The following is a 23,607-nucleotide window of genomic DNA, read 5'->3' on the forward strand; positions in this document are numbered from 1 at the left end:
GTTTAAAAAGAAAACATAATCTTGATGAGCAAGTGTTTTTCCGCTTTCAGTCCGCATCGTCTCGTGACACCTCGGATTTATGTGGCGACCCCTCCGTGGGGTCCCACTGCGATACCCCCCGGGTGGGAGCCTCCCCCCTGACCTCGCACATTACATCCGTCCACTCCGCCGCAGCGGCACTGCAACGCGCCGCGCGGGGAGAACGTGTAGGCAGAGTATAGATCGTGAGGACTTACAAACGAGGAAAAATCACATTTCATTTTGACACCTCTCTAAACTCTGGACTGGTAAGTCTGATAAATCATCCAAAATAATTAATCCCCAGTCAGTCAGGCTGTCTTCAAACAGCATGCTAAATCTTACAAAAGGAAGGAGAAGCGTGTGAGCATTACAACCATCAGCAAAAGGTGTGACTGGTGTTGTCAGCCATTATTCGTCATACCCTGCTTCATTTAGAGAGTTTTTGGCGCCTGATGCACCAGAGCACAGCCTACTTGTCAACACTTCCCTCTCTATAATTCCAACATGCACACTTGGACACACATGCGCACACACGCACGTTTCTTATTTCTCACTGATGTATTGGTGACACATCTTAGCATGATCATGTTAATTCCATTTTATTGTCAAGTCTTATTCCAAACAGTATCAGGAGGTATCATGAACACATCTCATTACAGCCCCGGATCCACTCTGAACCTGATGAACAACTTTAAATGTCCTCCGATTAAAAAACTTCAAATTACAATCTATGACTGAACGCTCCGAACGAAGGCCAATTACAACACCTTATTTATCATCATTAAGGCCGACCATTGTTCTGCTCCCTTCAAACTCTGTGGTTACAATCAGGGTGTCTATTGTCATTGTGTGGTACATGCCGGGTGACTAATTACACAGTCCTATGATTCATTAGCAGACTAGTGGGTTGAAACCTGGGAGAAGACATGATAACCTCCGTCGGCCAGATGAATGACTCAAATGGAGACGTGAGTGTGGAGGAGCGACTGGGAGGTTTCACAATAGCCAGGAGGAGGAAGAAACAGCCAGCGCTTCACAACACAAAGACCTGGGAGCTCAAGTCTTTTTTTTTTTTTTTCCTTTCAGAGGAGGAGGAGGGGGGGTAGGGGGGGCGGGGGGCATAAAATATCAGGTGTGGAACTTGAACAATAAAATTGGGGACAGGGTTTGTTTTTGTGTTTTCTTTCAAAGTGGGAGAAGAGCAGCGCACCGTGGGGGGGCCGGTCTCTGTGAAGCTCCACCATTGAGGTCAGTCAGTGGGAGGGGAGGGACGGCTCCATAGATGCAGCCGTCACCGGCGCCGCCGCCATGGCCCACTTTCACCTGGAAACGACGAGCTGCAGCGATCGCAACGCGGCTAACCCCGCGATTGTTTATTCTCTCTTAAGAAATGTCAATCTGTTCGCTCTCAGGTGTGCTGCTCTTCCTCTTGTTTTTGTTGTTTTCTCCCCCCTACTCTCTCCGTTTTCCCTTGTCGATTGCAGCGAGATCAAAGCGACGCCGCTGGAAGAATCTGAATATTTCAGGTGCGGAGATGGGGGCTGTGTTTCACACCACCTGTGTAGCTGCTGAGAGACGGGTCCCACCTCTCGCTCAGACTCGGTTAGCAGGGGGCCCCTGGGGCCGGGCGACATAAACCGGGGCCACCTGTCTGAGAGAGGGAGGGAACGCTCCCTTTACCCTCCTTCTCTCCGTCGCACTTTCATTTTACAGCATTTGAACCAAAAATAAATGAATCTAAATAGAGCGGTGAGAGTGGGAATAAAACCGCTGCTGACAACAAGGAGCTGCGAGCGCCGTCACAAAGACTTCAAGATCAGGCGGGCGCCTTTTTGCGTCTGCCGCAGAACAGGAGCAGCCACTTGAAAAGGGCAGTTTATACATGAATCACTTTATAATTTGTCCTGTTCTGCGGCAGGAGCCAGCTCTCATATATTAAATGATAAAGCCCGGTCAAGAGAATCAGCAGGATTATTTCCTGCCATAACAGAGCGCGCGGCGTGGAGCAGGTCTGAGAGATAATTCTCATCACATCATCAGCGCCGCCATTTCTGACCCAAAGCAAATAAAAAGTATCCCCGGTGTCCGCCGCCAGCCTTAACGGTTTGATGTAGCTGCTCTCCTCGGAGGGCCGTGTGCCTTGACATGTGTGCATGTGTAAGCACTTGTGCAGCTGTGTGTGTGTGTGTGTACGTACATGTGGTCAGGGGGGCGTGGAGCAGGTTCCACGCCGCCGGTTCCCAGCCACGTCTCTCAAAAGGGCCGTAAAGTCTTTACAGCAAATTCCTTACATTCATCTGTGTCAGAGCGCTCGGCACACATTAGGCGTTTACACGGGAGGAAACACAATCTATTTGATGCTACGCTGCCCACACGTCCAGAGCCCTCCTCCCCACACTGGAGATTCACAGTGTTTAACTTCCATTTCATATTCTGAGCAGGCGAAGGCAGACGGGCAGGCGAGTGGCGGGGAATGGACTCCATCTTGCTGTAAATCAGCGTTTAAACACCCGGCTAAATGTAATCTGGAAAGAGTCAACAAGAGGCCCCCTCGCATTACGCCGCTCAAGATATTTGTTTTTATTTATTCTGGAATGTGCAATTGATTTTTGTCGTTCCCCCCCTAATGATGTATGCAAACGGTGAACCGAATAAAAAGTCACACTTCATTTTTGTTTTTTTCCCGGGCTGCCGCTGCTCCACATCTTTTAATATCAGTGGTGCTTATGAGAACAAGTGGAGGTTAATCTAGGGAGCGGGTCACAGCCAGCCGGCTCTTTGTAAATGTCAGCAGGGAGATCCAGGCCTTTTCTTATTACCACACTAAACCAACAAGGCTGACGGCGCCGAGACGGATGTGTGACTTGGAGGTGTCTCTGCCTCCACCCCCTGCAGCATCCCCCTCCACCACCACCGCCGCCGACCAACCCCGGCCACGGAAAGCCTTATTAATCAATCGATTTATCGCCATAAATCAGGCCAGGCTTTGATTGTATCAGCAAGTCGAGCGATCAATCAATTAGCCGGGATCCAGCGGCCCCCAATTTAGCAAAGAAAGATGAATGCTCCCCCACATCATCCATTTGGTTGTCCGTTTACCCATCAAACACTGCTGCTGTTGACTCCCAAGCCCAACATGCATCCTTTTATCGATTTCTGCAGATTAAACTTGCAAAGGAATCAAAGGACACTTAACTGACTGGGAATAATTCTGCCTTCTTCATTTGTAGTGAAGTGTGTTCTGTGCTCTGCTTTGATAGTGTTGCCTCATATCATCAAAACAACAAACTGTGTAAACATTAAAGGGATAGTTCAACATTTTGGCAAATTGGCCCACTGCTATAATCTCTCCAGTCATAGCAGTAGGTTCCTTACCTTTAATGGTCGGTGCAAGCTATTTTTTAGAACGGCGGAGCAGAGCCGCTAGCTGCTCAGAGCTACGCTACAGAGGCTAATCATCAAATACACAATCCAACAACTCCAAACGCTTGCGTGGACAAGGTGTGACGTGCACATTCACCACGCTATGAGATAATAACGGAACGTTACGAGACGGAGTTGTTTTCGAGGTAAATTCATGCAAAACCGCTGATGCGTGTTCCTGTCGGGGTTTTTCAGCAAGCAGTCTCTTTTGCCTCGAAATCAACTCTGTCTCAAAGCGTTCCATTATTATCTCATAGTGTGGTGAATGTAGGTCACAACTTGTCCACCAGAGCATTTTGGAGTTGTTGGATTGTGTATTTGATGAGTTTGATGAGGGAAACAAAGAAATCCCATGAGTGTAGCTCTGAGCACTGCTCCACCATTCTAAAAAATAGCTTGCACCGACAAATAAAGGTAACAAACCTACTCCTAAAACTATAGGGATTATGGCAATGGGCCAATTTGCCAAAATGTTGAACTATCCCTTTAAATTCCACAGTGCAGGACTGAGTGAAGTGATGGCTTTCGAGTGCCACGGGATGGAGTAGGACGAAAACGCGCGTTACTAGCGGTGGCGGTGAACCCTGCTCAGGTTTTGTATGGCAAGGCAAGAGGGAGGAAAGAGGGGCGGGGGGCTGAGCGAGGAAACAGCTGGATGAACAAACTGTGGCAAACATATGTATAATGACATATTTGTTTCATATTTTATCCCAACTGTGAATTCCAATCCACATTGTGACACCAGCTGCCTCGGTCCAACGCTTCCCATCTGCAACTCGGTGTCAGGATGTCTCCCAGGACGGCGCCGGGAAACTTTGGGGACGACGGAAACCGACAGGAGCAAGTAGAGCACGACAGAGTGGGCTGCCAGAGCCTCGGCGTGCTTCTCCCCCAGCGGCGGGGCTGGAATGAGGCAGACTGCCGAGCTGCCGTGTACGGAGAGAAAAAAAACCAGGGGGGGCTCCCCGGGGAGAATGTCTGTGGTGGGATTAGAAGCCCCACCAGGCGTGGTTCTGCTTCACACCCTCAGACCCTGCTGTGTTACAGCCAGGAGGAGGAGGTGGAGGAGGAGGATGGTGGGGGGGGGGGGGGGGGGGGGCAGCTATCCGTAGGGGCTTTACACTTCTGCCCAATCTCCCCAAGCCCCACCATGTAATTAGAGATAAAGACAGAGGGCTCGGCTACTCAACCTCAATTCTCCCGTCTTCACACAAGGCTGCCCACCCATAGACCTCGGAGGAACCCTCCGACGCTGCCACTACACTCCGGCACCTGTGAGCTCTAGCTTAGCTACCAGCACTATCCCAACCAACTGTTCCACCCACTACATTTCTCAGACTGCTACACGGTACGGTACATGATCATGATTGATTGGCGTGGAGATGTGGGGTGCGCCCGAGGAAGTGGCTGCGCCCGTGATCTGCGATGGCGCTTTGCTTTTTTTTCCCCATGCCATATTCCGCATATTAGGTGCGTCGAAGAGGTTTCATATTGTGAAACATTCGCAGGTAAACAATAACCGTGGTAAAAAAGTAATTTTTCTTCATATCTCCCTCCTTTAAAACATCATCCAGGCGAGAAAGGGGGGTTCGGTGGGGGGGAATTTAGAGGATAAGGCAGAGGAGAAACTCTCGACTATATTCAAGTAACACAAAATTATACTATGGAGGGATCCATTATTCATCTCAGATACATTTTTCATTTAAGAGTGGGCTGGATATGAGCAATGATGAATGCATCGCCCAGGATGCAATTTGTATGTAAAATAACAGAAGATTACAGAATATGTTTTAAGTGCAAATGCAGTTTGTTGCCATCTAAGTAGAAAATTCATTCCTACAAAAAGGAATAAGACCTGAGCCCCATGATGCTGCTCATAAAATCACTTAGCCCATAGCTAGGACCCTCGCCGGTCCTTATGAAGGGTCACGATGAGAGGCTCGGGTGATGAATGAGCAGACTTGGGAGTAGATTTTCATTCATGTAATACACCCTAACTGTTTGGCGGGCCGTTCGGAAACGTGGGATAAGTAAAGCGAATAACTGCGGCTAAATCGACGCGCATCCAACTCAAGTCAGAAAACCCCCGTCTGCGGCGAGCACACAGAAGGCGCTTTTGCAGGCGCGCGGAGATCATTTGCAGACACACTGTTAGATGCACGTCCACGCACAAGTGCACACAAAAACGTAGCGCAGTGTTTCGCTGCCTGCCAGGCATCCACATGTTCCTCTCAGGACTCGCTCTCTCCTCATCAGCTTCACTCGGTGCACACCGTTTCAATTCAGTGCCTCTCAAAGACACACAAAGAGCCCCCCCCCCCCCCTCTTCCTCCATTCACAGTACAAAAATTGAATACAGCCTCCGAAACACAAGACCTGCCCACCACAGAGCATGTAATACAACTCATTACCGGGCACGCAGGGTGCAGAGGGCTGTGATGGGAGAGACAGGCACGACGGGGAGAGAGCAGGGGGCCCCTCACACCAACATCTCCATTCCTCCTCACAACTAACAGAGCTCTAAAAACCAGCCTTAATAACTAAAGCAATCCCATTGATTTTTTTGGAGGTTCTCTGAAGTAAGTGTTAGAAACTGTGGTGGAACTGAGGGGAAAGCCCGGCTTACTTTTTTTTTTTTTTTTTTTTTTGGTGAAAGTGCCACAGAGCCTGCAGGCCCCTGAACATCATTAGTTACATGATTGATAGCATTCACAGGTTAATTCAGGTCAGGGGCTGACCCAGTGTATGTGGGTCAGCCGCATTGATCTCAGCCCTGCATCGCATGGCTACGGGGTCAGGTTTTGGGTGTGCTGACGAGAGGGCACTAGGTTTTGGTTCTTTTATTTTTTTGGTGCGCGTGGAGGCGCGGAAGGGTGAAGCCATGTTCGGGCGGGAGGATGGCAAAATGGGCTAATCCGCCGCCGCACACTCCTCCGTGAACCTTCCTTAACCTCGGGGCAATCGCATGACCTGAGGCAAAAGCATTACGCACATTAAAAAGACATGAACTTCAGAGCAATGGAGTTTCGAGCACGCAATCAATGGGGCCACAGGTGCAAACATTTTCTGCACAGCCTGTGGAATGCCCTTTTTCTCCCTCCCAGGATTACAGTGGAACCTGTTTTTGCACTGTGTTCATGTTAATGTCAGCAATAATAAAGACCTGCAGCACGAGAAACAATAAAAAACTAAAAAAACAGGGGGAAAAAAACGAGTGCGAGCTGGAGACAGCTTTTTGGAGGTGGGCTGGAAACAGCACGGAGGAGTCAGGAGAGAGGGCAGGATGTGAGGAGTCTGTCAACTTCTCCTCCGTCTGCTCCCGTGTTTTTTCGCTCGCCTCAGACTGAGGGGAGCAAATGGGCCTAACTCACACTGGCTGTGCGAGAGTGTCTCTGCTGTCTAGCAGCGTGAGCGGGAATTAGATCTATGGTTTGTAGCCTTCATCCCTTCCCAGACAGACTTGTTCCGGCTCAGAGGCGCTGCCTAATCCGCACCTCTCTCCCGCTTGCACTCCCGGAAAATGACTTCACACAGCTGCCTCAAACGCCCAGCGCAGCAATTCTCGTCTGACTGAACTTCCCCCTACTCAAAAAAAAAAAAAAAAAAAAAACTCAGCAGACCTCCCATAGCTCATTTAACATACCAATTTCTCCCCAAAGCCCACCCTAACCATCTCCTAAGAGATGAAAACAACAAGGAAAACAACTACAGCCCCACTTGATAATTTAAGGGCTCTTTTCTCCAGAGAGCTGTCAAAACCAGCAGAACACTGCCAGGAATTCAAAGAGCGAGGAAGTACCCCAGTTGCGCCGAGGTGAGTGGTTTCTGTTGCCTGCTGCTCTTACTACCCAGATACCCCCGAGGCCGCACAGGTATTTAAGTCCCCTGAAGGTGTCATGTGGCCCCTACGGTTCCTCCATGATCCTCTATTCCTGCACCCATCTACCCATCACACCGAACCAGGAGGAAAATGCGTTAAAGGGATAGTTCAACATTTTGGCAAATTGGCCCGTTGCCATAATCCCTATAGTCTTAGGAGTAGGTTCATTACCTTTAATTGTCAGTGCAAGCCGTTTTGAGATCAGCGGAGCAGAGACGTGAGCTGCTCAGCGAACGCAACGGAGGCTAATGGTATTTCTACGTTTCCTTCATCAAACTAAATACACAATCCAACAACTCCAAAACTCTCTCGTGGACAAGTTGTGACCTGCACATTCACCACGCTATGAAATAATAACGTATGTAACATTACGACACATGAAGCAAATACTCTGAACTAGTTTTGCTTTTTAAAGGCACTCTGCCCAGCAGCCGTGTCTGGAATGTAGTTCCGGTTACGTATTTACCTCGAAAACAACTCGTAACATTCCATTATTATCTCATGGCGTGGTGAATATGCAGGTCACAACTTGTCCACCAGAGCGTTTTGGAGTTGTTGGATTGTGTATATAATGAGTTTGATGAGGGACAGCCGGAAATACTGCGCGCCATGCAGAGCTCGCATCTCTGCTTAGCCGTTCTAAAAACAGCTTGCACCGACAAGCTGTACTCCTAAAACTATAGGGATTATTGCAATAGGCGAATTTGCCAAAATGTTGAACTATCCCTTTAAAGTGAATGTAAATTCACAGGGAGAACTCTGGGAACGCAAAGCCAAATGAGTTCTCATTAAAACCCAGGTCTTGGCCAGGTGGGTTCTTCTGGTTGCTGTCGTCAAGGACACCGTGGTAGCAGATAGAGCATGGGCTGCCAGAGGACTGCTGCTCCCAGGCGAGGAGGCCTATTAGGGTCATGGAGGGTTACCCGGCATAATGGCAGGGCCACTCAGACAAACACTCCAGCCTTGAGGACAGGAAGTGTGGAGAGCTCCTTCTTCTAAACCAAAGCCTTCCTAATGGTTTTCATGTGTTTCATGAATGTTCCACCTTCCAGACTCCTGCAGCTCATCAGCTTCTCTCTGCTACATGAAACAAAAGATGCACATCCAAATCTCCACATTTCGCGGGTCTCCAGGCGCCGTTTTTGGATCACTGGGAAAAGTTCAATTAAGTGTGTTTCATGAAGAAAAGACAGTAAAAGTAAAACAGGCAAACATTGTCCTCCGTGAGCTCAAACTGAGGAATTTTTAAGCAGCCAACTGATGCTGTAAGAAACGCGGTGTCGTTCGCAAGAACTCCTTAGGCAGCAGTGAGAAACAAGTGATATTACAAGAAAAGGAGAATGATTAAAGCCTAATATGGCATAGTAGAGAGGGGAGAGAGAGGTGATTTATCCCTTCACGGCCTTTTGACACTAAATTAAACTGTTGAGTCCATTCCCCCGTGCCAGCTAGTTATCTTTCCAGGCTAATTTAACACTATAATTTACATTCCATATAAAATACATCCTGATGTGGTGCTGTCAAGGCCGTACATCATTTGCAGAGAGTGCTCCAGTTTCAGTGAAAAGGACAGAATTAGATCATATTCATGATGCAATTAAACACTTCAGTGGGAATCGATGTAAAACCGATGAGCCCTGAAAACAATGCATATGGCTGAGAACATTAGAACACATTACCTACCCTCGGATCCCTCGCTCCACAGACGCAATTTAAAATCCTCCACCACTCCAACTCTGTCTCTCCAGATTCATAACGCACAGCGATAATAAATGAATTTTTCACAAAATTATTCAACTACTAAATTGCCCATGGTAACTGAGTATCAGATGAAAGTGATGTGAATTATTAAGTAGGGAAACTGTTTGTTCTCACCATGGGTGTAATAATCGGCCAAATGAAGAAGAGAAGGGGCGCAAGTGGGGCAGGTTACAGTAAAAGGGAGATCTCATAATAAACATCGGTGTTGATGTAAAAATGGGGAAACTCTTGTCTGCCGCCTGGGCCTCCTGCTGGGTTGATGGTATCGACCAATTTCCCTTGGGCGGCAGTGTGGGTTTTCTTATGGATACAGAGAGAGAGAGGGAGAAACATTACGAGGCATTGCTGCGCATTCACATGTAAAACTGGCAGCAGGCCCTCTGGAGCTGGCAAACCGCTGCAACAGCCAGCCAACGTTACACCACCTCACCGCATTTTACATAATCAGACAGACAGCGCAGCAGACCACACACTCACACCGCTCCACTCCAGATCACATCAACTACCTGTCACACTTCCTCTCCGCAAGCCGTCACGCTCGCCCCGCGATTGGCCGGCGTCCACCGTTATCTGAAATATTACAAAAGTCTTACATCCGTTAATCAGCGATCGGCTTCTCTATCCTCTCCGCCCGGCGCTCTTTTATTGTCAGGTTTTTACCGAAAAGTTGTTGATAGTAAGAAAGTGGAGGAATGGAATGAAATTCAGAATTTAAGAGTCGCGCAGGGGGGCAGAGGTGCAGCAATTTGTAACCATTTCTGACAGGATGAGTTGGCCTCTTCAACTGAAACAGTAATTATGCTTAATGGTCCTTTAATCTGTCCATCAGACAGGAGGTGAGTAGTCGGGTCAGCCTAAAGTGCTCCAGGCTTCACAGTGTGTCAGGGTACAGTCAGAGGGGTGAAGTGCTCGGCGAGGAGAGCCGGGGACCCGCTCGCCTCGGCACGCAGCATCAGGACGCGGCGGCTGGGCCTCCCTCCAACACACACATTAGTCCACGCATCATACAGCTGGAACACATGGAAACGCTCACACAAGCCCGACTACAGAGGAGCGTGCTCCCTGGGCTGGAGAATGAGCGAGGAAGAGCGTGGGCTCCTGACAGGTTTGATCTAATTTGACCAAATCCTAATGATCCAGGATTGGATGACTGATGTTAAACTGTGTGTTGTGGTGAGATTTTCTGACCTGTGGCGTCCAGCTGCTGCCCTGGCGCTCCGCCAGCGACATTAATCTGTAACTCCAAATGGATTTTTTTTTGGGGGGGGGAGTGGTGGTTTCACAGAATCACAACTGATGAAAGTGGGAGCAGGAGCTCAGCTAATTCCAGCTCGCATCAGAAATCCCAGGTCGTGTCCTGTACATACCTCCACAGTCACGCGTGGCGGAGCGCCCCTGCACAGACAAAAGCCGGGGAGGAGGTGGAGGAGGGGGGAGAGCGTTCCCCAGCACCAGAGATGGCACTGGGTCAATCCGAATAGTAATAGCCAAAGACACAAGGCCCATACCAAAACAAGGGGGTGGACAAATAGTACCTTTGTACCCAGAGTCATTTGTACCCGGCTCAGGCGCCCGGCTATCTGTGAGCCTGGCAGATAGAGCTGCTGGTCCCGACTATGCATCTGCACTTGCTGTATTTGTTATCTTGGACAAGCATTCTCCCTCACCCTTTCACTGGCCAAATAGAGAGGGAGGGTGGGGGGGGGAGAAAACGAATCACTCCTAGGCCTACTCCTGTTGTTCCCTCAGCTGTCAACACTTCTCACAGACTTCACCCCCGCCTAGCCGCATCGATACAGAGAAGTGACTGCCGTTTGCTTTATGATTGCCTTGTTTTATTCTCTGGGCCGGGCTTTTTCTCAGCCCTCGCAGCTCTAATCAGACCGCCTCGCCTGCACAACAGAGCCATTGTCTCTTTAAGTGAAAGAGGCAGTGGATCAGTGAATCCCTTTCCATTTTCCCGCTTTATTAGCCCAGCGGCACACTACTGTTTATACTAGTGGGTATTCTGTGTTTGCTGAGAACAATTACACTATGACAAATGATCCGTCAATGCCATCTATCAGGCAGGAGCTGACAGGAATCCTATAGACAGGGCAGCCATTCGTCCCCCGCTCCCCATCTCTGGGGTCCCATGCTTTAGTATCCATGACAACGTGCAAGCCACTTGCCACGCTTGCCACTTCACGGTGAGAGATGAGCGCCCGTGAGTGGCTTTGAAAATTAGCCTCTGACACCCCAAGTTCCACTGCTCTCCCACCCCTCCTGCCCCCGCGGTCCGGCCCCGTCGGGGGGTTTCCGACGGTCCCCGACCCCCTTTTTTTTTTTTTCCTTCTGGCATCCAGGGCTCGCGCCGACACAAAGGCAGATTGCATAGCTAGGCACCGCCATAAACATACCTCTGTGGGTCTCACGGTGTCAATTTTATTGTGCCGGAGCCGTACGATTCCCAACATTAACCTCACAGCTACATTAGAGGAGGAGGAAGAGAAGCCCCCAACATGGCCATCGCCCATAAAAGAGGGTGAGAAAGAAGGAGAGAAAGGCAGAGAAGGGCCCAAATGCACATGAGGCGCCGGCACATTATCAAACTGTCTGACCCCCCCCCACCTCCTCAGAAAGTGAAAATACTGGGAAGTATTTATTTGAGGCGAGCAGCAGGAGGTCACCATGCTTCACCTTTTGTCTTAGGGAAGTTTGGTGTAGTGGGAAGACATGTGAAGTACAGATCAGACTGTAATTAAGACAAAACGCTGTAATGTGTAAAAAAAAAGAAAGAAAGAAAGAAAAAAAAGATTTTAGCTGTGATTAAGACTGGAAAATTAATTATTGAAATATATTCAAGAATATCAGGAGGTCAACACAAAAAACATGTAAAACACTTTAACAGAAACGCAAAAATAAAAAATAAAAAATAAACGCACAGCTGTATGAAGGCAGGAGTGGAGCATGAGAGATATTTCTGATGGGCTTTGCTGTGATTCCCATTTGACTCCCAGACACACCTCTTTGGGGTTGTGTTTATGCCATTAACTACACTTGGCAGCTGAGGATCATATTACTACCATGAAAGAAACAAACAAAGCTGTGCAAACGTGGTGCACTGTCAGAAGCAACGGTTTTACGCCTTGTGATTAATCATATTTGGAGGAACATTAAAGGGAAAGGAGGAAACTGGCTCCAGCACTAGGAGGTAAGGGTGTCAACTGATATAACCCACCGCTGACATCAAGCAGAGCCGGCTCGCTCATTGATGTGGCAGCGTCTCATTTTCACCAGTTTGGAAGCAGACAGTTTTGCAGCGCCTTGCGGTTCTTAATTATCTTCTGACTTTGTCTAATTCAATCAACACAACTCAGATCTGGCTGCGAAATGGCACTCACATCCCCTCAAGCTCAGCAAGTCACAAAACACTGAATAAGTGGAACAGTCAAACTGACAAAATGGCATAGCACATGAGAAATAACTGCTATTTTATCTCCCGGGCTGAGTCCTCATCCGCGGCGGAGGGAGGAGGTGAGGCGGGGGTGAGGGGAGGCTGAGAGAGAGCGGCCAATCAGCTTTTTGTTTTAAGTTACAAGGCTGCGTTCGGGGGGTGGGGGCGGGAGGAGTAGGGGAGGAGAGGAGGGAGGGAAGGGGGGGGACACAGGAGTCAAGTGCTTTGATGACGCTGCAGATGCTGCCTTGCTGAGCAGTGAGGTCACTCCGTTAGCCGTGTCTCTCCAGGTCCCTCGCTCGCTTCGTTTCCTTGCCGACCCCTCACATCCTGTTAACACGGCGGGCCGGCGTCCCGCTCCGGGGTTCTCACGTGCGCTCTCGTCGTCACACAGCCGTGCATTTTTTTTTCCACTGAATGCAAGACGAGAGCGTGCGCATGCGCAGAACAGAGAGAATTTAAAGGTCAGTGAGGATTAGATTGTTTGCTAATTTGCGGTTTTAAAAAAAGTGAGTGACACGATGAAGAGGAGGTGGGACGGCTGAACCAGCCCACCCTCTCTCTCTCCCCAAAAAAATAAAAAAAAATAAAAATCCTTCTCCGCATCGCCGCCGCTCCCCGCCCTTTCACCTCCCATCTAATTCAAAGGGGGCCACAGCATTATTAGATTTTTGACATTATTAGCTCAAATAGCGGAGAGGCCTTGCTGTCATTATAAAGCCTTTACTTTCGCGCTGACTGCCAAATCTGTTTTGCACTAGCTACAGACTGCCAAACCCAACAATGGCAGATTAGTGAAGCCCTTCTCCTGTTGCAGCAGAGGTTAATATAAAGTGACAGGGCTAAGTCCGCTCCGATTAAGTATGCTGGGAGATATTACGGCAGTTTGTTACATCAGATCGTTATTGGATTAAACAGCATGCACAACAATGAAAGTTTAATTTTAATTTTCAGCAGGAATATAAAACAGGCTCTGAGAGCACTCCTGTCAGAACAAAGGCAGTATTATAATACCTTCTTGTTTTTGCTTCCCCTTTGCCATTACTGGAGTGGCAGACATGAGGAAAAAAAATGATGGTAAGTGAGGATGTCAACCTTTAGAATTTTTTTTTTCTCCCTGAAGTTAATACATTATTTATAAACCAACAAAATCCAACTGCACTTCACAAACCAGGGTATGGCAAGTTAACACATAGGGGAGGGGAGGGGAGGGGGTACAGTAGATACCCAAAGCTACTGTATAAGAGCAATTTAATTTCCCGACCCCCCCATTGGTTTTTGTTTTGGCCATGTATCGCTGTGCAGCAGGCGGCCGGACCCCCCCTCCCCATAGCTGTGTAAGAGGTCACTGCACCTGACCAATAAGCTGTTATTAATCCTTACAGAGTCATCCATTAGCCCATCCAATTTTTATGACCCCTCTTCTTTATTAGATGAGCTATCAGCTGTCCATATCTGGCAGATATATGGACTTTCATCTTGGGCCCACCACCCGCCCCCCACCCCTAACCCGCCCCGGCAGCACTCTTCCCAGAAGGTGTTGGTGTGCCGGCCCAGGTGGAGTGAAGCTCCAGACGGGGCAGTGGAGCTGAATCTGCCAGTCTCCTGGGGTATTCCCCACCGTCCCGTTCCCTCTCCGATAAATCTCGGTGCTTTACGATTAGGTACATAAAATGAGTCATAGATCTGGACGGTAAATAAGAGCTTGTCAGTGGGTCTGACGCCAGGCCCAGCTCCTCCTCCTCTTGCCAGATAGTCCCCTCCGTACACCCGGCCATCAGACTCCTGCTATTGAGCTGAGGCTAAAAAGGCTCCAATAAATAAGCCTGATATTTCCCTCAGGACGTCTACGGTGCCACCGTGAAGCATGCTTGCATACGCATACGCTGAACAAACAAAAAAAAGACGGGCCGAGCGTCGACGGCGTTTTTTTTTATTTCTTGTTTTTCCAGATCATCTTCGGGATGGTTTTTTGAGCTCGCCGTTGTTTCTAATTACTCCTCTCAGATAGAAGCCAGGAAGCCGATGGATCAATCCATCTCCAGTATATTCAAACTGTATGCTGGACTCCATGACACTGATGTCTTTTAATGGACCTTCAATCCATACTCGCAATTAAGCATGCAAAATCTCCCATTAAGTAACTCCACTTACAGGAGTATTTACCCGCTGATGTTTGGGTGTTTTGCGAGAGAGAGAGCGTTCCTTCCGCACACGGCTGAGAGAAAGAGAGCGAGAGAGCAGCGGCGAGATGACCTGAGGGAGGAGGGATGGTCTCCGAATGCACTAGCACAGTGATGGACACTTCCTCTGCAGTGCCAGCTAATCATTGTTGCCGATTCGTTTACACTGGTCCAAAATGACTCCCTGAATGACCACCTTTGCATATTAAACAAGACAAACAGACAATAGGGATGCACTGTCGGGAGGACATGAGAGCAGCTAAACACCAACAGTGTCACGATAGTCGGGGGTGGGGGTGGTGGTGGTGGGGAGGGGGGGGGCAGGGAGGCTCATAAACTGCATGTGCAAACGGGAATCCACCGGATGATTGATAGCATATTAAACAGGATTGTGTTACTGCCTATCCGCTGCACATTCAGGCAAGGCACCTGCAGAAAACTGTTTTCGACGCACATCAGCACCTATTCAGCATAACTGCATGCAAAGTGCACCGCATCCCTCTGTACCGGAGAAGAAGGGAGGCTATCAGGAGAAAGAGGTCTGGAGAGGGGAGAGCAGAGAAAGTGCATGGCTGCAGGCACGCAATCAGCTAAGAATTCAAAAATCTCTCCCAGTTTATACAGTTCTATAATCAGAGAGGCAAAGAAGGAAAACAACGCCATTGGCGCCGCGGCAAAGAGATTCAAAACATTTTCATTAGTGAGCAAAAAATAAGTACTCCTCAGTGAAAGCATTGCTTCTTTTTGCATAAGTTTGATGTGTAAGGGGGGAGATTAGACGGAGGACAGGGTTTTTATGTCATGTCTGATCTCAGTAAAAGCCTTTCTCACTAGTTACACCATCTGATTCATATTTTTGTTTTTCCAACTGTTTCATCCATTATCACTCAGAAACTTGAGCACCAGAAATATAAAGCTGAAAGTAAAGCTACTATAAATAATTGTAATTTCACTCATTGATTAGAGTCTGTCATTGTTAAAAGGCTTTTTCCCCCCCAAAATGCTCCACTACTGAAACGAAACATGGACTGATAGTATCTTTCCATTGAGCTGAGGAGCATCCAGTCTAATCTAAACAGTATGTAGCCAGAACATTATAAGCCATCATTACATTTCCTATATAGGAAATGTAATGATGGCTTATAATGTCCATTCTGGCTACATACCATAATGCCATCATGGCAGCGTGTGGATCAAAATGACATCATGCCATGCCGGTGCCCTTTGCCAATATGTCCCTACATCAATATGCCGATGTGTCATTCACAATGTAGTGATTGAAAACGTGTAGCAAGCCAATATGTCAATATGTCAATGTGCTGTAATGTCAGTGGGGTGACACACTGTGGCATTATGCGAGTTGATAGCATTATGTCAAAGGGTCACTGCACTCAAGCCAAAGTCATAATGAAACCACATCACACACTAATGTGTCAATATGTTCATTATGGCAGGGTGTTGTGAAAACATTGGAATGTGGAATAACAATGGTTTTACATTGGCTCATAGCTCCTTATATGGTCAAACATTTAGACTAGGGTTTCATTTTAAAGAGGTAAATCGCTGGCACATAGTAGTGGTTATTTATGCATATTTTATTTCCTAAATAAACCTTTGATACAACCATCTCAAAATCTGCATGTATCATTGTTACGCTCCGTCGGCTTCAGTTTGGTACCAGCTATCATTAACTGCTCTCAGCTTATCCATTTTATATGTGGCACGTGTGAACTCGTGAACTCAGCACTGATTTGGAATTTTAAAAAAAAATCTTATCCTATCGGGTGCACCGCATTAAAAACATTTTTATAACTTGAGCCCCTCGTCACCATGACCTCGTATGAAGAGTCTTTTCAGATCAGTTGAAAGCATCATAATCAATATCTCTTAACTCCAGGATAGTTATCTTAAATCATCAACTTCAACAAGTATGTCTTTTCTGCTCGTGGTTTCCATTACTGTTGTTATTTTAACTATGCAAGTGCAGGCTGAGCACATGAAAGGAGAAAATAAATGGGATAATGATGGTTTAGCTTTTACTGTCAGCTGAGGTATGTGGGTGACATGGAGAAAGTCATATTTTACATTTTCAGGGTTGTTTGTGTTGTGTTGTCGTACTATTGATGAATCTTTTTGACTGAGAAAAACTAATCTAACTCCATCAGGACTGAACAGCATTGATTTTACACCATATTGCACCATCTTTGTTTACTGAAACATTTTACTCTTTCAATGGGAATACCGCCAGCACCTCCACTTCATAAACATACACTTCACCGTGCTGTTTGGTACGCGCGCATTTGATTTGTACCTGTTGTTCCAAAGCAATACCGTTACTTCTAATACATAGTCACATAGATCTCATTCATGTTGAAACGTGCAATAAACTGCGACGAAAGATTGATCGTATGTGAACGGGTTCCTCGGCCTGATGTGGCGATGCTGGATCTCTGATCCTGGCCTTGGTCTTTAGGTGTTCAAGAACCAGATGTGCTCAGATGACGATCGGTCTGAAGGAGGATTATCTCCTCATAATTCTGCCTACGTATCCAGTCATAACTAGATGTCGTCAGCAGTTGCGGGAGAGGTTCTGAACATTAACTTTATGGGCTGCTCATTATTTAACATGTTAGGGCCTCCCCGCAGCCCAATGAAATTTTGATGGCAGTATTACAGCTAGTTTGTTGGCTCCTCACTCCTACTCGCTACTTATGCCGATGCAAATGGGTAAGAGGAGTCTCTTTGGACGGACCCTCGTTCGCACAGGAAAAGACATTAGACTAATCCACCTTTCTGCTCTGATGTGAATAAATATTCGCCGCTGATCTTCCAAAGGGCATGATCAGAGAGAGTTGTGGATTTGCGGCGGCCTTGGTGGAGGTGCTGCTGCTGCTGCTGCTGGTGTTGTTGTTGTTGCAGACATGCATGAGGAGGAGGGCTGCAACTAACGATTATTTTCATCATCGACTAATCTGTTGATTATTTAAACGATTAATTGATTAGTTGTTTGGTCAATAAAATGTAAATCAGCGATTCCCAAACCACGAGACGACATCCTCAAATGTCTTGTTTTGTCCACAAACCAAAGCGATACTCAGTTTGTTGTCGTAAAGGCACAAAGAAATATTCACCTTAAAAAGCTGAAATTAGAGAATTTTGACTTTTTTTTCATAAAAAAACTAATCAAACAGATTATTCGATTATAAAAATAGTTGACGATTAATTTGGTAATCGATTATTGTTCGATTCATGGATGAATTGTTGCAGCTGTAGTGAGGAGGCCGGACCCCTGCCTGAGCGGGGGCCGGGGACTGCAGTGGTGCAGTGGTCTGAGATCAGCCGCTTCCTGCCTCTCCATCTGCATACAGTAAAAAACAAACATTCCTGTAAATAAAGACGGCTGTCCGGCAACTGTCTTCCCAGCGACAATGGTATTGACCGTAGTCAGATGCTCCGCTGATTAAAAATTGATCCATTTTGAAAAATCTAATCAACTGAATAGGATTCTTTCATATGCAGGGTGGGGTTGGGTGCGTTTGGTGGAGGGTGGGGGGGTTGAGCAGCTGCTGACACGGAGAGGCAGACCTGTTATTAACCCCTGCACCTCCATGCAGCCCCCTGCACCCTGCCGCCCCCCCCACCCCCCCACCCCCCCATCATTGCGCCCCGGGACTAGACACCGGCCCAGACGGTCTGAATTATTCAGCAGTCTGAGAGCGGCTCCGGCCACTTGGCCTATTAAAGCCTGCCAGTGGAGGCTAGTGGCTCTAATGGCCGGTCCAGAGGAGCCCCAGCTCCCAGCGGAACGGGGAGAACGGGGCTGCTGACGCTGGGCTGCAGGGGATGTGCGAGCAAATTCATCAGGGGGCCGAGGTCGCGGCGGGTTAATGATGCCGCGCGTCTAGACGGACGCTGGGCTCACGCCCTGCCCAAAAGGCGGTGGGGGGATGGTGCAGGGATGCAATAATATTATTTTTTTTTATCTTTGAAGGAGAACCAGTGCTGCGATATTAAGTCTTGGGGCTTATTTATGAAAGAGCAACATTGTTGACTTTGGCCATAAACCACAATTGACCTGAGGTCCCCCCCTTTAAAAATAACAGTGCACAATGAATATCTCCAAAGCCACAGATATGACCAGACCTGGTGTTACAGTCCGCCCATGATTTAAGGCTAACTGAAAAAAAAAGGAGGCGCAGAAACAAATGGATCAAATGTACCAACACCAGCTGAGCAGCGTTCATAATAGAGAGATTAAAAGATTGTCTACACAGCCCAACTCTGATTACACAACCCCTTATCGTCATTGCACAAACAATCCCAACAGCTACGGAGGGCCCTCAACTCCAGCACAAAGTCACTCAGTAATCAGGGCAACTCCCCCAGAGAGAGAGAGGGGAGGATGCTCAGGGTGCGACTCTCACTTGGGAGTTTGCTCGGTTGCCATGTGGTCCATCACCTTGGTGATCATGCGCATCCCCTCGGTGTCTGTGTCTACAGTAGTAAAAAGGAAAAAAAATGACCTCCCCCCGGCTGCAGCGGTAGCGGTAGATGATCCAGTCAACAACAGCACAACACATGATCCTGGCATCTACCTGGAGGATTCCTAATAGAGGAAGCTCTCAGACAAAAAGTAATCATTGTTGCACCGGAACGCTCAGGCATCACTCACTGTGAGGACAAACACATAATAAAGTCCAGGCGCAGCAGCAGAGGAAGGTATTCTTATTATCATCCACTGGAGATTTATGCACTTCAAGGTTGAGTTCTTTGAGTGAGTGGGGCTCGATAAGTCTGATGAAGCGGAATGAGTTTAGCCTTCAATAGGTACTATCTGTGCTGGACCGCGCTGCCCCCCCCCCCTCCCTCCCGCACCCATCCCCGTCCCTTATCCAGAATCTGATGCCAAGCACATTTACTGTTGAGGTCAACATCGCTGCCATGATTGAGCCAAACCAAGGGCGTCCCGCGGAAGGCTACAGAGGGGGACGTGGACACACCCTGGACCCATTTACACAAATGTAATTTCCCCAGCTCCCCCTCACTCAAGGTGACCAAGCACATAATTCAGAGATCCACGCGAGATGATCCCCGGTGGCCTCGTCGCAGCAGAGGTCCTGGCGTGTTCAAAACAAGACGGCAAGCGTGGGCGGAAAACAGCAGAGCCTTCAAATCTGGCTACAATACGCCCATTGAGATCAGTGGGAAAGGTGCAGGGCCACATGCACGGTAGATTATTTTTGCTTGGCTGCAGTTAAAGGGATAGTTCATCATTTTGGCAAATTGGCCCATTGCCATAATCCCTATAGTCATAGCAGTAGGTTTGTTACCTTTAATTGTCGGTGCAAGCTGTTTTTAGAACGGCGGAGCAGAGCCGCGAGCTGCTTAAAGCTACGCTACAGAGGCTAATGGGATTTCTTGGTTTCCCTCATCAAACTCATCAAATACACAATCCAACAACTCCAAAACGCTCTGGTGGACAAGTTGTGACCTGCACATTCACCACACTATGAGATAATAACAGAACGTTACCAGACAGAGTTGTTTTAGAGGTAAATTCAGAGACTGCTTGCTGAAAAACTGCCCCGACGAGAACACACATCAGTGGTTTTGTATGAATTTGCCTCGAAAACAACTCTCGTAATAGCTCACACCGACAATTAAAGGTAACGAACCTACTGCTATAGGGATTATGACAATGGGCCAATTTGCCAAAATGTTGAACTATCCCTTTAAAAATCATATTCTAGCTTTATCCTAAAGAAACACTGTATCCCAGTCTAAATATTGGTTCTGCATTAATAGTCAACAAGATCATTTCCATACGGCGGCAAGTCGAGACGAACCACTTAAGGATAAACATTCCTGTGGGGTCTCCGCAGTCAGGAACCTAAAGGGCTGTCCACTTCACATGCATGTCCCCCTGGTGTGACCTCCACCCCCCGCCGCCCCCCACCCCAGCTCAACCAAAACTGGGCTCCTCAGGCGTATTCTCCTCCTGCCGCATACAGCAGAAGCCTGGAGCAATGTTTAGCTAAACCTGCTGGCCTACGTAGGCAGGGAGAGTCCCCAGAGGGCTGAACAATCAGACAATTTCAAGATCATGAAGCATTAAACCAATCCCGGCAGGGTACACTAATTAAACAGCCGAGCCCGGCACAGCCAACCAATCCCCACAGAGCAATTAAATCCATCCCCTCTAAAACACTGTGGAACCTGTCTGGGGAAAACTGCCGAGGAGTGAGAGAGAGAGAGAAAGAGAGGGAGGGAGAGATGGTGAGGAGAGGGGAGGGGAGGAAAATATCATAAAATTCATCTGGAAAAAAAAATAGGGAAAAAAAAAAAACTATAGGGGGAATGCAGCAGGAGGCTAACAAGGGGAATTGAAAAAGGAGAGACTCCAATTCAGTTCTTTGTTCTTTTCCCTCTTTTTTGCATTAAGATTCAAAATGTCTGCTTTTTTTCTCTCAGCTGAGGAGGTGGGGGAGTCTGTGACCACATTTAAATGCAAAAATAGTGACCCTGTTGCGATCAAAAGTTGCATATTTAATTAAGATTACAAGGTCTGGAAAGCACTCGTGAGACTGAACGGAGAGACAGAATCGCCTCAAGGCCTATATTACACACCGGCAGAGCTGCTAACACAGTTGCAAACCCTAATCAATACCCCCGATGCCCTCCAGTACAAAAGTAAATGAACAGGTGACAATGGAGGCATGACATCACTGGGCTTTTCAGGGAACAACAAAACCAGATAGAGAGAGGCAGGAGGCGGTGGAGAGGTGTAGACTGACACAGGTATGATGACACGTCAGCTGCTACATACCAGCAATAATCAGATATTTGCTGAGGTTTATAAAAGGATGACGAATATTTTTCCCCAAAACAAATCTTATAGTTAGGTGAATTCTCCTGTTCCGACAAAGTGCAGGTGGACTTTCCCCCGGAGCCGAAGAGGAGCCGTGAACGCCGAGGGGGCCGGGGTACGAGTCGAGTGGGAGCGGCTGCAAACCAGAGGTGTGGACAGGGAGATAGACTTGCTCTTTTCTCCCACCGCCGCCCGCCGCCCCCCCTAGACTGAGATGGTGTATAAATCACAGGGCCCAGCTTCACGTCTCCACTTCCTGTTCCTCTCCATTAAAAATGATAAACTGTACCTCTTGAAGCCACTCGCTCGCTTTAGGGTCCCAGTCTGCACCTTTCCTGGTGAAGAAACGAGAGTGCGCCGCTCAGATTTATTCCATCCCCTCCCATTGTTGGGGATGAATAAGAGAGTAATTAACTGTGTGGGGGTAGCAGCTGCACAAAGACAAGACCGGCTAACACAACAAGCCTGATCCATCTGCTTTTGCTATAACACACCTTTTTTGTATTATTTTGATAAATAAGAGCACATCTGCTTAGTAATAACAAATACTGCTTTAATACTCAAAAGACCACCGAGAGGCCGTCTCTTCCCCGGGTCCTCTGTCTCCCCACTTAAATGAGGACAAATGGGCCTGGCGAATGGGTGGCATCACATGCACTAGGCTATACTGTTCCTCCAGTCTGGTAAACACACTCTGAGCAGTGGCACATAATGAGAGCGGGCTGAGATCCCCCAAAGACAACCTGGAGAAGGTTAGTGAAGCATTGATCTCCTGAGTGCGCCCGGGCCCAGGAGCACCCTTCACACCGTGCTAACCCGTACTACATGACAACCGACATCGGAACACACAAACACAGTAACACACACACACACACACACACACAATAAAAAAAACCTTGGCACTTGAACATTCGGTAGAGGGGGAAAGAAGAAGAAAAAAAAAAGGCGTGCTTCTTTTTTTAAGTCATGAAGGACAGAATGGACAATAGAGAGAATGAAATACAGCGAGTGAAACCCTGCCAAACACTGCTAAGGCAAGGTAGGTAGAGAGATAGAGCGACAGGCGGAGAGACTGAGAGAGGCAGGGCAGTGGGATTCATTTTAAGCCTGGTAAAATGAACAAGAAGGGACTGGTGCTCAATACGTCTGCAGTGGCGTCAGACAGTCAAAACAAATAAAGCCAAGGCCGCGGCGGAGAGACGCAGCTCAATATGGACTTGCTGGGCAGGGGACTGGCTGTCAGCGGGGAGAGAGGACACTGTTTTATACCCATGCCGACCAGCCGTTGCCTTTTCTCCTCCTGATGCTTCCGCCCGCCTCACTGCGAGGCAAGAGGAGGCTGCCCTACCACCAATGGAGCCATCCTCCAGCAGACTAATGTGTCCCTGAAGTTTTGTTAAAGCTGGTTATTTACTCCTGCAAAGCAATTGCTCCAGCCTAGGGGCAGCAGATCGCGCAACACACTGCGATGAAAAATCTGGCTTCGCTTGCTATATGAAGCGCTGTCAACTACCAAGGGGGCGTTCCTGCTGAAACAGCGGGGGGGCTGCTTTTTTTGGCACGAGGCTACATTAACAGAAGACATTGAGACGCAGCAGGCCTCCACACAGCAGAGGTACCCAGGCAGGCAGGTAGCGCTGGGACTGTGACACAGGCAGGATTCTTAGCACTCATTAGCCAAAACAATTAGCCATCTACTATTAATACATTATAACATCCATGTGCGGTCCCAAAGAAAAAAGCGGCTCTGATAGACAGTTTAAAGTGCCAGTACACACAAATCACATCTAAACATTTACTCACTTGTTTCTAGTGGTAAGTGAGGGGATGGTATTTAAGACCATAATAACATGTCTATTCATAACGGTAATGTCCCACTACTGATTTATGCTTCTGCGTCAAGTCAATGGCGTACCCTATGAAGCCCTCTGTGACGCCATGAACCCTATGTTGAGGCGACACAGACCGCGAGGGCTGTGATTGGTCCGCTCAGAGCGCCATTTCCGGCATCTAGCTTTCCAGGGTGTCATACACC

The 23,607-nt window shown here is 47.9% G+C and overlaps 1 protein-coding gene across 4 annotated transcripts in view; it reads right to left on the bottom strand.

Moving 5' to 3' along the window:
• The window catches only part of cux2b (cut-like homeobox 2b), a 102,468-nt gene that overhangs the window by 72,100 nt on the left and 6,761 nt on the right, over nucleotides 1-23,607 (bottom strand). The window contains exon 1 of one of the 4 annotated variants that reach the window (XM_083979315.1): nucleotides 10,274-10,440. The exons of the other annotated variants lie outside the window; for them this stretch is intronic. Coding sequence (XP_083835441.1) covers nucleotides 10,274-10,315 — 42 coding nt within the window. The 5' untranslated portion in view covers nucleotides 10,316-10,440. Of the gene's footprint in view, nucleotides 1-10,273; nucleotides 10,441-23,607 lie in introns of those variants that run through there. 4 annotated transcript variants of the gene reach the window in all.

This window comes from Trachurus trachurus, assembly GCF_905171665.1.
Source record: "Trachurus trachurus genome assembly, chromosome: 9".
Lineage (NCBI taxonomy): Eukaryota > Metazoa > Chordata > Actinopteri > Carangiformes > Carangidae > Trachurus > Trachurus trachurus.